This window comes from Varanus komodoensis, unplaced genomic scaffold (genome assembly GCF_004798865.1).
Source record: "Varanus komodoensis strain SLA01 unplaced genomic scaffold, ASM479886v1 scaffold1, whole genome shotgun sequence".
Taxonomy (NCBI): domain Eukaryota; kingdom Metazoa; phylum Chordata; class Lepidosauria; order Squamata; family Varanidae; genus Varanus; species Varanus komodoensis.
Window position 1 is genome coordinate 25607325 of NW_025335268.1, and position 13475 is coordinate 25620799.

Sequence of the window (13475 nt, forward strand, 5' to 3'; positions counted from 1 at the left end):
TAGATAGTTAGGGTATGCTTAGGCCTTCTTGCATAGGAAGGCCTAAGCATCCTACTTGCAGTGCACCTGTATGCTTGCCTGAAGACTGGATGTGATCTTGAAAGCCCCTATTAAGAACCTCACCCTTCTCAGAACCTCTTGGGGTGGCACCTGTAAAGGACAACAAATGTCTTCTACTGACACTGATCTCAACTAGAATGTTGAACTCAAGGTCTTACCTTTAGAAAGGGTGCTGATATTTCATCTAGATGGAGTTTTGTCTTGAGACTACCTCATATTCATTCCAAAGGATAGTTTCATATTCCATAGAGCACAAAAATGGACATTTCCTTCCTCTTTCAACTGTCTGATCTTAGTGATCAAAGAGGATAGCTATTCTTAGATGTTCGTGCATCTAAGTCATATTTTATATTGACAGGGCTAGATGACATTAGCAAGAATGGTCTAGTTTGCACAGATGAACAGTCTGCCATGGCTTGTTTCAATTCTACATGTCAAGCAACCTTGAGGTTCTCAAGTGCAGCTGCATTCTAGAAAAATAGGCCTTTGGAAGGGATATGCAGAGCAGTTTCCTGGTCTTCAGTTCTTTTGTTGTTCTGTGCCATCAATTCATTTCTGATTTATGGTGACCCTATGAATGACCTCAGTGCTTCTGCTTTCTCTTACTATTTTCAATTCTATACTTCTGAAGCTCTCATATCTTCAGCAAAAACATTAAGATGAATTTATTATTGTTTGTTTGTTACATTTCTATACTGATAAAAACCAAAGCTCTGGATGTTTCACATCAATTAAAATGATAAAACACAACACAATGAAACACAATATAAAAGTTTAAAACTACAATATAAAATAAAACCTACCAGCAGTACAGTATTTAGAATACAGTAACTGTTCCAGAACAACAGAAAATAAAAAACTAAAAAGTCTAGGAAATTTAATCTTAATTTCACTAAAGTAATGTCTTTTCATTTAAATCTTGATGAACATGCTTAATATTAATGGGTTCTTTGTCTTATTGCTGATTTAAAATCAATGGAGAGATGATGCAATACAGGAATTGATACTTGCCAGTGTTCAATAGTTGCTTCTTTTTGGATGAGGATATTATTTAAAAGAACTGTTTTGGAATAGTCTTTAGTATTGACAATTATGTGTTCAGTTGTTTTTCATTTTTAATTTCTAATTAACTTTTCAATCTAAAATACAACTTACAGTTAAAATAAAAAACATACAATTAAAATAAATGTTAAAGATACTCTGCTTTGTTATTTTGTCTCTGACTTAGGACAACGCAAAATATCATGTCCTTGACAGCCCTGCTCAGCTCTTAAGGCTGTGACTTCCTTTTTGGAGTCAATCCATTGATTGATGAACCACCCTTTTAAATTATTTACCTCCTTAGTAGAAATTTACAAATGGAAGGGGAAATGAATTCTCTGCACCCTTTTGTTAAAAAACTGTTAGAAATTTGGAAGGCTAAACCTTTACTTTCTAGAATGGATTAAACACCTTACAACACTGTCAATATATGAACAGGTGGTATATAGACATTATCAAATAGATGCTTATTTGGATATTTTGGCTGCTTTTGGTGAAGCTAGAAAGTTTTATGTATTTCTGGCAAGTCCATGTCTCTATATTAAAAGGGAAACAATAAAAACAATTTTATTTTGACCACTGTTTGCAAGTGCCATTGGAGGTTCCTACAGGTGCCACATTGGGGACCTCTGCCCTAATTTAACAATGTTTTACGAAGGAAAACATTAACAGAGCATAACTAGCTAGATTACATAGAAATATGTTCTGTTCCCAATGCATATTAAGAAATTTCTTTCCATATGTAATTTTCATTAGTAGTTGACAGTTTGTCCTTTTCTGAAAGATAGAATGATAAAGTGCTGTGCCCCGACCATTATGGAAAAATTTTATTGTTGATGGACACTGAAAAGCAAACTTCTATCTGCGTTTCCCAAAATCTGATTTTGTTCTGCCTGTTCAAGGAGGAGATTAAGTGGTCATGAAATATCTACTCAGTATGTTATGGATTTCAGCCTAACACACTCTTTGATTTCATAGCAAAGCCAGAAGTGTGGTGTTACATTATAACAGGTTTGTAAACCAGTGGTATTTTGTCATTCACTGTTCTGTAACTCCCACTTTAAGCTTATATAAAAATGTAGACATATTTAGAAAGTCTAGAAGATAGGATTATGCCTCTGTAGAGCCCAGGTTTGCTTTTGGAAGCTATAAGACTTTATACATTGAAATCATAGTTTATCTTCAAATGTACTACAAATTTGCATTTTTAAGGATAAATTAACTTTATTTCTTGGGTTTATTTAGTATTATTAAACTATAATTTTATGATACAAATATTAGTTGGGATGCAAGAAGAAATCACTTCTGTGCATACAAAGGTAGCTTTTAGATTTCATTTCATTCATTCATTTAAAACAGTTTTATCCCATCTATACCCAAGACTGATCTCTAGATGGCTTACAACGAACCAAGTCCATAACAGCACATTAGATAAAACATGATTTTCAATATATAAACATAAACAGTAAAAACAAACTTGTATAGGAAAAAATCATTCAAGCAGTGTACCTTCTGAATGTATCCTTTTGCACCAAAACAAATTTCATTTGGGTGGAATCTCTTATCATTAGCTGTTAGTTTTGGAGGACCTTGGAGAGCTGCAGGAAGATTGAGGAATTGGAAAAGTTCTTGCTTGCCTTAACACTTTGGATCTTGGTCATTAGTTTGAATTTTATGAAACAGATTCTTAGGTGACAAAAGCATTGTTTTAAGACATACTGTTGTACTATCGATAACTAACTTGGTTGAGCTTTCAGAAATTTAAAAAATTATGGTTCATAGAATTCAGAGATTTTCTTGTAATGTGCCAAATTTTTTAAAATGAAACAGAACACCTTGTATGTTCCTGTTTTTCTTCAGTCTTTCAGCTTAAATAAATAGCTTAACACTCATCAGTTAGCCACTAATGCATTTGAGAATTCTTAGACCTTGGGTAGTGGGTGATTTCACTTGGAGTTAAGCTGGAAAATAAATTTCTTTTTGATGCATTAGCTTTTCCTTTGCACACTTTTATGAAAATATATCCAGGTATTTTCATATTTTGGGTGCAGTGAAAGCACAATTCCTGACGACGGTTAGTTCTTAGTGAAATTAATGGGACAGGGCATACTTGGTTTTATGTCTAATAGGAAGTTTAAGTAATATGCCATGGTGCTTAAAAATTCTGATGTCGCATTGCAGTTTACATTGTTTTTCCTTTTACTTTGGAAATAGTATTTGATGATGGAGATGAGAAAACTCTTAGACGCTCTTCACTTTGCCTGAAAGGAGAAAGACATTTTGCTGAAAGTGAAGTAAGTATGTATGTGCAGTGGCATAGTCTTATGCACCATGCATTTCTAAATTTTATTTTCGTATGTCTTTGAAATTTGGAGCACTCTTCATAGAATCATATAATTTACTCCTGAGTTAACCCAGTGATTAACAGATAGGAAATGGGTACACTTAAAATATTGCTTCACTGAAAATAATAGGTAATATGCTTGTTTATGGCTTGAGCTAATACGCATTTTATTTCATGGTTAGTTTTCTATAAATGAAAAGTGAGGGGAAGAATATTGGTCAATTGTATAATATATAACAGTAATTGCACTTAATAGTGGACTGTGTGCACCATAATGACTGTTCAAAGGTAAAGTAACCCATGATAGATTGTCGTGTCGTCTGAACCAGGTAGGTATATGACAAAAGTATACAAACATGTAAATCAGGGTAGAAATAAATATCTAATTAGAACTGAATAATATGACAAGATGTTCAGGAAATCAAACTATTATTAAATGAGCTATTATAAAATGCATTCTCTGTTTATATGTTATACCATGGAAATCTGGTAAGTAACTCCACAAGGCCTATAAATTTTCCCCTGAAAATTGATAATATTTGTACCCACTCTTCACAAAAAGAAAGAATTTGTAAATTATGAAGAACTAGGGCTCTCTGTTAACCTTTTATGGAGCTTACCCATGCTTGGTTTGTGGATTTTTTTAGTGCCAGGTGAAGAAGACTTGTTAATTTCCTCAGGCTTTTTAATCCTTCAGTTTTAAAAATTGTGTCAATGTGTTTTTAAATCTTTGCTGGCTTTAGTCTTGATATTTATTTTTGTTTTGCCCTATTTTAAACTTACTTTTTAATTATGTTTAAAGATGTTATTGTATTTTATTGTTTTAAGCTTTGTTTTATGAACCATTCAGAGGGTTTAAGTAATGAATTAAATAACTACTGAGAAGTACATCCTGCTGAGTTCAGTGGACTTAATCCCAGGAAAGTTGACATAGGATTATAGCCTTAATCTAAGATCATAGAGAGCTTCTTCATATGGAGTTAGACAATTGATCAGTATAGCCAAGTATATTAACACTGACTGGCACTGGCTTCTGAGTTTTGGGCAGATATTTCCCCCAGTGTTACCCTGAGGGTACTAAAGATTGAAAATCTATGGCACTGAACTTGTATGGAGTCATTGAGCTATAAACACTGCCTGTCTCTTCCCAGATCCTAATTCTGTGCAGTTTGTCATGTTTTCTTTTGCACATCTAGAATTTAAAGATACTGTGTATGCTGATTATCTTTTATTCTCTTGAAACTCCAGTTAACTGTTCCAAGTTTTATGCAGAAGTTAATAGTTTTGGTAATTTGTCTGGTTATTCAACTAACTAGTCAAAGTTTGAATTGATACAGATTAGAGATACTCAGTGCTTTTTTTTTTTTTTTTTAAAAAGGTGCCAGAACTCACATCTTGTTAATCTTTTATTTAAAAAATTATATATTCAGTTCTTAACATAAATTAAATTTATTGTATTTAAGGCAAATGTTCATAGTAAATTCCAAAGTTTTGTCCAATTCTCGTCCGACAAATCTTCTCAACTCCTTTCCCTGCTGTTAGTTTCTCTGTGTTCTGTCATTGTAGCTGTTATCTGGTCTTTTTATTAGCAGGACTGGTGGTTGAGAAGTAATTAGTAATTTTTTTCATTTTTAAATTTGGGGTCACACTTTTACACTAAAAATTAAAAAAGGATTTTCAATTCAACGTTTTTTTAAAATAAAGAAATTATTTACCTTTCGCATGTAGTCAATCACTGTACACACACCCACACACGTCAGTTGTGTAACGAAACATAATGGTCACCGCCCACAGTAAGCATTCAGCACGCGACCACACAACCAATCACAAGCTGAGCAGTGCCACAAGCCGAGCAGTGCCATCACAACCAGCGTGGACCAAGTATGCATGCATAGGACTCGACACACAAGCAGCCTGCATGCACCGTTTTAATGATTTTGCTGCCAACCTGCTATGCTCAACAGGGCGATTCAAATCCATGTGGACCAAACATCAAATTTTCAAAAGTTACTTTTAAAACTTGGAAAATCCATCAAAAAAAGGCGCTGGAACTCTGTTCTGGTGCGTTCTATGAAAAAAAAATGCACTGGAGATACTACATTTCATAGTGTATTTGCTAATTGGCACTGTTGATGGTACACAAATTTTGTTACTTTTTGGGGAATATTTTATTCCCAGAGATGTATCTCAAATTTTCAAGCTAAACCTGGGGGTATAGCTAGATGGGTAACTTAAAGTTGATTTTATGGGCAAGATAAATTACACTTAAGATGAATAGTATGCATTCAGTTGTTTATGTTATATACAGGATCCCTCTATCTATACCTGGAAAATATTTTCAAAAATTCAGTACCATTTTGTAAATGTTGAGGGGAATTTCTTCCCACCACAAATATCCTTGAAAGTGATGCAGCATCCATTTAAACAAGGTGGGATGGCTTTCTGGAACTAGTTTTATATTATTGGGCCTGTTTGTTGACCTGTACGAAGTCTTGGCCTTTTTCTACTTAGATAAAATATTCCATCTTGGTCAGGTCTGGAATTTTCTTGTCTAATTCCTCCAAATGTATGGTTAGATTTGGTACAATACAATGGCTAGGACTCCTCCCACAGTTACAGCTGTTAGACTAGGAATGCATGAAAAATCTGTTTTGGGGGTGGGAATCCTGTGGATTCCCTAGGCTCAGATCCCTGGACTTCCTCCTGCTTTCTCATGGCCATGAGTCTGACTTCCTGATGAATATGCAGGGTGTTCATGTGGGTACCCACCAAAACCAAGCCCATGTGAATGCTGTGCAGACAGCATCCGTTCTCTACTCATGTGACTTGCAGTCTTCATTCCTGTTGCACATGCTGTGGATGAAGGCTCAGCAAGGGTCAATCATGAGAAGTCCAATGAACAGAAGAGTGATAGATTCAGGGGAGGATTGCCACAATCTGATTTTAGACATGTATGAGGTATAATATTATGTGAACTATAATTTTATTTATTTATTAGATTTATATCCTGCTGTTTTTCTTTTCTAAAGAACTCCAATGGCTTATATAATTTTCCTTCTGCTCTCAATCTTATTCCCAGAAGAACAGCCCTGTGAAATAGGCTGGGCTGAAAGTCTGTGACTTGTGCAAAGTCATCTAGTTGGCTCCATGGCTGAGTGGGGACTAGAACCCATATCTCCTTAGTTGTAGTCCCACACTCTTAACCACTACACCACACTGGTTCTCAGTGCTGATTTTAGCTATATTCTCATGCTATGACTCTATGGGGAAACCTAGATATAAAAATGCATTTTTACTTTTCTTTCTTTCTTTTTTCTTTTTTGGTAGACGACTTGAACAGATGGGTTGGGGTTTTTTTTAACCTTGAATCAATTCATCAGTGCTTCTGCTGATGAGGCTACTCCAAGATGGTACCCAGGATGCTCTGCATTCACTGTACTTCTACAAGTCTGGCTTTCTCTTGTTTTCACCTTATTTCCCATTAATGATATTTGGTTCTATTGGAGGGACTAGCTGTTCCTATCCAGAGCCATGCATCTCAGCTTTGGGGAAGGACCAGTTGAATGGGTGGGGGAACAGGTAGACTTGTAGTTACAAATTTATTTCCAAGCTGTTGCTAAATATTTGGCAAAGGAGAGTGCTGACCTTTTAAAAGTTTAGTGCTTTGGAAAGCACTTTGAGCTATCCAGTGGTCTAACAAATTGTCTAAGCATCCAAATGCTCCACATAGATAGTTATTCAAATAAGACGTAGTTGAGGGTACCGCTAATATATTTTGGGCTTCAGCAAAGAAAGGCATGAAGGCAGCAACCCTGTACCTACTTATCTGGCATTAAGCTTCATTGAACTCTGAGGGACTTTTTTATGAGTAGGAATGTATAAGATTTCACTGTGTCAAGGTGCCAATTCCTGTCTTATATAGACAAATTGCTGTATCTAGGATGTTTTCATTTGAATACAAGTCTGTTTGATTTTGTCTGCACATTTGGGTTATGTGTATATGACAGAGACTATTCCACAGGCTTATTTTTCAGTTTACTATATTAATAGTCAGAAAACCTGGTTAGTGTACTTTTTTGAAACAATTCATATGGTAATACATGTAATACTTTTGTCAACAGACACTAGATCAACTCCCTCTTACTAACCCTGAACATTTTGGGACTCCTGTCATAGGAAAGAAAACAAATAGAGGAAGAAGATCTAATCACATGTAAGTTTTTAGTTTCAGTTGTTCACTGATGTCTTACCTTTATTTTCTGCAGATTATTTTATGTTAGTTTAAAAAACAGCATGCAATTCATATTTTAAATGGAAAATGTCTCCTAAAGTCCCTATTGAAATAGGAACACAGCTGTTTTTGATACTGATAAGATCAGGAACAGAATAGGGCAGTGCCACTGCTGGCCTCTTGTACTTTGGGGTGAAGAAGAACCCTGTTGGATCAGACCAAAGGGCCGTCGGGTCCAGCAGACAGTTGTTTTCTTCAGGAAAGATGACAAGTCAGGGTGTAAAGGCAATAACCTTCCCCTGCTGTTTTGACCGTAGCAGCTGGGGTTTGGTAACACGCCATCTCTGAAACTGGAGATTCTGCCATTGATCCTGCATGCATTTGCATCACTCCTTTTTAAATCCATGTCCATCACTAGATCTTGTGGCAGTGAATTCCACAAGTTGGTTATGCACATGAAAAGAAGTTCTGTTTTCATCAGGCCTGAATCTACTGTGAGTTGGTCCAGTGGAATACTGCATGTTCGTGTTTTGTGCAGGTGAATTTCTGTTGACATGAAACTACAGGTGGATAGAAAAAGAATATGTCTGTTTTGTGTGGCCTTTACAGGATACTTGTGCTAACATCTAAAACTGGGGTGGGCAATTTTGGGAGCTCTGGGGGCCATATTAATCCTCCCCACAGCCCCTTCCCCACTGGTGTTGAGAAATTTGGAGAGTGGCAGGAGAGTTCTGTAGAGGCTGCATGTTGTAGCCTTTATGTTGCCCATCCCTGAAGATACCCTTAGGCTGCTCTTTTTTTCAAGGTGTTGTTACTATATTATCTTCTATTCTGTATTTGTCTTGGGAGCAGTGAACAAAATGCACACACTCAGAAAATAGGTTAGGGGTACATAGTATTAAATAAAAAGGTGCCTATGCTGCTACGATTTGGATTTTAACCTTACAGCTCACATACTGAAATGGATATGTAAATGTAATGTTGTACATTTATTAAAATATACTTGTCTGCTTGCATGTAGCAAAGCATTGTTGGAGAAAAGATCAAATTGGTAATTTTGCAACATGAACAAAAAATACCACATTGAAATATCCCTATCAAATGTGATTTGAATACCAGCACTTCGATAACTGTGTTTATATGACACTGTACTTCAACTCTTGTAAATAACCTGGTTAAAGTTGTGTGTGCTTTCATCTGTACTCTTACCTCATTTGACGTTATTAATGATTCCCTCATTTGCAGACCTTGTATTCATTGTGTCCTTCCTTTGGCATAACTCACACCATTAGTAGAACAGAACCACCCTTCCTTTGTAGTGCTCCCCCATCTGCTGTAGAGCACTGGAGCAGATTTCAGGAGGAGGGAAGAATGAGGAGGAGAGGAAGAAGTCCCATGATGTGATCAGAAGTCTATTTACACAACTTGGATTTTGTTGTGCAGCTGATGCTTCTTCCCAACAAAAGCAATCACTCCAGTTGATACTACAAATGTCTTTATTCTACACAGTATTACAATTACTGTCACATAGGCTAGAAAGTTGTACTCTCGTTCTAATTAAGTTCAACTTACACTGGGTTTATGAATCCTTTGGGGCGGTCCTTCTAAAGGTGGGACTCTATGACCCCTTTCCCTGCGTCACTCAATCAGTCTCGATTCTAGGTGTCTCAGTCTGCACATGTGCCTGCAAGAATGAGCATCCTCGAAAGCTCCTTCCCCTTTATCTCCTAAGTTCCCACATTCCAAATCGGCAACTTGCAAGACTATTTCCCCATCTACTCCCAAATTGGTCCCTTGATGCTCCTCTGTTTTGACTTCTCCCTGAACGTCCTTATCTAGTTTATTCTCATTCCCATCATCTGTGCAGTTAGGGAGTAACAATTGTTCTGCTGACACCAGAAATAGCTCTTCATCAACACTCTGGTTCTCTTGGGAAGTTTCCTCCTCTTGTGCACGCGTCAAGGACTCTTCTGAGTCCACATGCACGACAGATTTGTTTTTAACAGTATTTGAAATGAACAGACCACTTTGGTTTAGAGGTTTGTTCATATGATCATTGTTAACGAGGCTTATGTAATTTGGGAAATTATTTAGTTCCATTTCTGCCCGCACATGAAACATTCCTACATACTTGCTTTATCTAGTTATTCATCCCAGCTCAGTAAATGCCCTCAGATGTTTGCATTGTGGATAAGATTTGCAGAGCTTTTGGAAACTCCATAAAATTGAACAGGGTGGGTCTCCATGGAAAATTGCACTGCAGAGTCAGAGGCAAAACTGTTGTAAACAGCCCAGAGAGCTCTGGCTATTTAGGTGATTTAAAAATGAAATTGGTGGTGGTGATGATCTGTTCATCTCCATCAGGCTTCCCATTGTAGTCTGATCAGGGCCCTGATCAGATAATTCAAGTTATCAGGAGATGAGTAGACCAGAACAGGATGGACAGAGATGAAACAAATGAAAAAGCCTCTATGGGATATATGTTTGAATGCTTTTAGAATCTGTTGAATGTGCTCTTGCATCTTCATTATGAGTTACTTCATTGATTGATTTTAAATTAATGAAAGGATTGTTGTTGTTAGTTGCGAAGTTGTGTCTGACCCATCGCGACCCCGTGGACAACATTCCTCCAGGCCTTCCTGTCTTCCACCATCCCCCGGAGTCCACTTAAGCTCACACCAACTGCTTCAGTGACTCCATCTAGCCACCTCATCCTCTGCCATCCCCTTCTTCTTTTGCCATCTATTGTTCCCAGCATTAGGCTCTTCTCCAGGGAGTCCTTCCTTCTCATTAGGTGGCCGAAGTATTTAAGTTTCATCTTCAGGATCTGGCCTTCTAAAGAGCAGCCAGGGTTGATCCCCTCTAGGACTGACAGGTTTGATCGCCTTGCGGTCCCGGAGACTCGCAGGAGTCTCATCCAGCACCACAATTCAAAGGCCTCAATCCTTCGGCACTCAGCCTTCCTTATGGTCCAGCTTTCACAGCCATACATTGCAACTGGGAAAACCATAGCCTTGACTATATGCACTTTTGTTGGCAGGGTGATGTCTCTGCTTTTTAGTATGCTGCCTAGATTTGCCATAGCTTTCCTCCCCAGGAGCAAGTGTCTTTTAATTTCTTGGTTGCAGTCCCTGTCTGCGGTGATCTTGGAGCCCAGGAAAATAAAATCTGTCACTACCTCCATTTCTTCCCCTTCTATTTGCCAGGAAGTGAGAGGACCGGATGCCATAATGTTAGTTTTCTTAATGTTAAGTTTCAAGTCAACTTTTGCACTGTCCTCCTTCACCCGCATGAAGAGGCTCTTTAGTTCCTCTTCACTTTCTGCCATTAGAGTGGTATCATCTGCATATCTGAGGTGGTTGATATTTCTCCCAGCAATCTTAATTCCAACTGGTGATTTATCTAGCCCCACCTTTCTCATGATGTGCTCTGCATATAAGTTAAATAGGCAGGGTGACAGTATACAGCCTTGCTGAACTCCTTTCTCAGTTTTGAACCAATCAGTGGTTCCGTGTCCAATTCTCACTGTTGCTTCTTGACCCGCATATAGGTTTCTCAAGAGACAAATAAGATGGTCTGGTACTCCCATCTCTTTAAGAACTTGCCACAATTTGTTGTGATGCACACAATCAAAGACTTTAGCATAGTCAATGAAGCAGAAAATGAAAGGATACATGTAGGTAAAAATTGGCAGGGCGGAGGGAATTCTGTAATGTATATTAGATTTTTGTGATAGTTGCCTAGTAGAGTTTCTTCCCTGAAAAAAAAAAAAAAAAAAAACCAAAAACCTCCTTTGGCAGCTGTGCTGCAAAGGTCTTTAGGAGCCTGGTTTTCTGATTAGCATACCTGTCCTCACCTGACTAAAATTTTCTTCTAATTTTGGAGTTTCTTCTAGGAAACCCTAAATCTCCCTTGCATATGGGAGTTTTGCTTATGCATATGGGTTTTGCTTGTGCAGTGCAGTTGGTGTGATCTACTGCTTGCAGCAGTAGAGGAAAAGAATTGATGGGGGCATAAGCAACCCATTGAATATAGCCCTATATCACAATAAATTATACTTGGTTTGAGAAACTATATTTGATAGTTAATAGAAATTTGTATATTCGTTAGATTGTTTTATTTCTAGGAGAATATATTTGTCTTGAATCCAGTCAGCATTTCAAAGAAATAATGTATATACTTTACATAACTTTACTTTAGGATGCAGTCCAGTGCACACCGCCCCCAGTGTATGTAAGCCTCAGAATTAATGTGCATTCGATGCATGGAGTTATGTCTAGGAGCAGCAATCTTTCCTGCTGTTGCAACTTGCAAACAGCTGTTTTCAGCCATCTAGATTGGGTGGGGGAGAAGAGGGATGGGTTACTATCTGGATACGAAATAGTTCATGACCCCAGCCTTCTGCTGTCACTGTCCCCAGGCACACTCCATTTCCTATCCTCAAAAGCAAATTTGTAACCTTGGAAAAGCAACCAGCATGGTTATTTCTGTGTTGGTTGCAAGGGGGGCAGAGTAGGGGTTTGGTTTTTGGAGTCACTGCACTGAGCATGCAAGACCTTGAAACTAGGACTCCAAACCTGTGGTCTACCAAATTATGCCTGGAGATTATTAGACTCTTAGTTGGTTTATATCCTGTCTTTCTGTCCAGTGATACACCAGGTAGTTCATGACACAAAGTCCAAATGAGATCTATTAAAAAAGGATTGATGATACAGCATTGAAAAAATAAAGACAGAAGTAAACAGAAAGCAGATAACATTTATCTTAAATTTATTTGTCCTTATTCCAATGTAATAAATTATAAGTTTGGAAAAGACCCTTAATTAAAAGACCCTGGAATTATGTGTTATCCTATAGTGGTGTTTTGAAGAAAAATGTTAATTAAAAAAGTAGTGGCCATATTTTTATCAGCTGCCATTTATTTTTAAATTCACAATTCCCATCAGAACAAGTCACAATACTATGCACCCACTCACATCGTATAATTCTATTGGTATTATAGAGGGAAGATAATACCTGCCTGGGAGAACTGTTGTCACAGTGAAACTAGGCTTGAAGAAACTAAGAAGAAAGGGTTTTTTCCTCCCCTCCTTTGCCACCGCTCTGCCTTATTCACCTTCAGCTGAACTTTATTAACAATTCTAAAATGTACATTAAAGATTCATTTGTTGGTTCTTTTTTTGTAGCCCAGAGGAAGAATCTTCCTCATCTTCCAGTGATGAAGATGAAGATGACAGGAAGCAGACTGATGAATTGTTAGGAAAAGTTGTGTGTGTAGACTGTGTTAGCATGGATAAAAAGAAAAATATCTGGTTCCCAGCGTTGGTAAGTTTTTCTGTTTTGTTCCTTTTAAAGCTTTGTTTATAAAAGCATAATGAAGTCCTGTTAATCATACTGATCACACTGTCAAAAGTCAAAATATTTTTACTAAGCAGTTTATTTATACATACATGATGCTATCTTCATATAATTTGTGTTAGTATAAAATTGTATTGTCTAGCATACAGAAAGAGGGATTGGACATTCCAAATCCAGTGGGCTGAGTTGTAATGCAGGGTAGTGGGGGGAATCTGCCTTCTCTCACTTTTTACCAGGCACAGGGGAAGAAAAAATTGGCTTGAAAGAAGACTGCTTGTTTCCTTCTCTGAAGTCCAATGCAAAGCGAAATAGGACTCTTCAGCTTGCACAATAGATTGAGGATGTTGTCCAGTAAGGGTGCGTGCAAGCCAAGAGTCTTCTCTCTTTTAGTAATGGACTTTGAGGAAAGCAAAAGCAGGGCAAATGCACGCTTTCTTGACT

General features: G+C 37.4%; 1 protein-coding gene across 4 annotated transcripts in view; it reads left to right on the forward strand.

Moving 5' to 3' along the window:
• The window catches only part of ARID4B (AT-rich interaction domain 4B), a 120972-nt gene that overhangs the window by 53749 nt on the left and 53748 nt on the right, over positions 1-13475 (forward strand). For all 4 annotated transcript variants that reach the window (XM_044420111.1, XM_044420103.1, XM_044420119.1 and 1 more), the window contains exons 6-8: positions 3316-3395; positions 7567-7658; positions 12863-13001. In XM_044420111.1, the coding sequence (XP_044276046.1) occupies positions 3316-3395; positions 7567-7658; positions 12863-13001 (311 nt within the window). The remainder of the gene's footprint in view (positions 1-3315; positions 3396-7566; positions 7659-12862; positions 13002-13475) is intronic.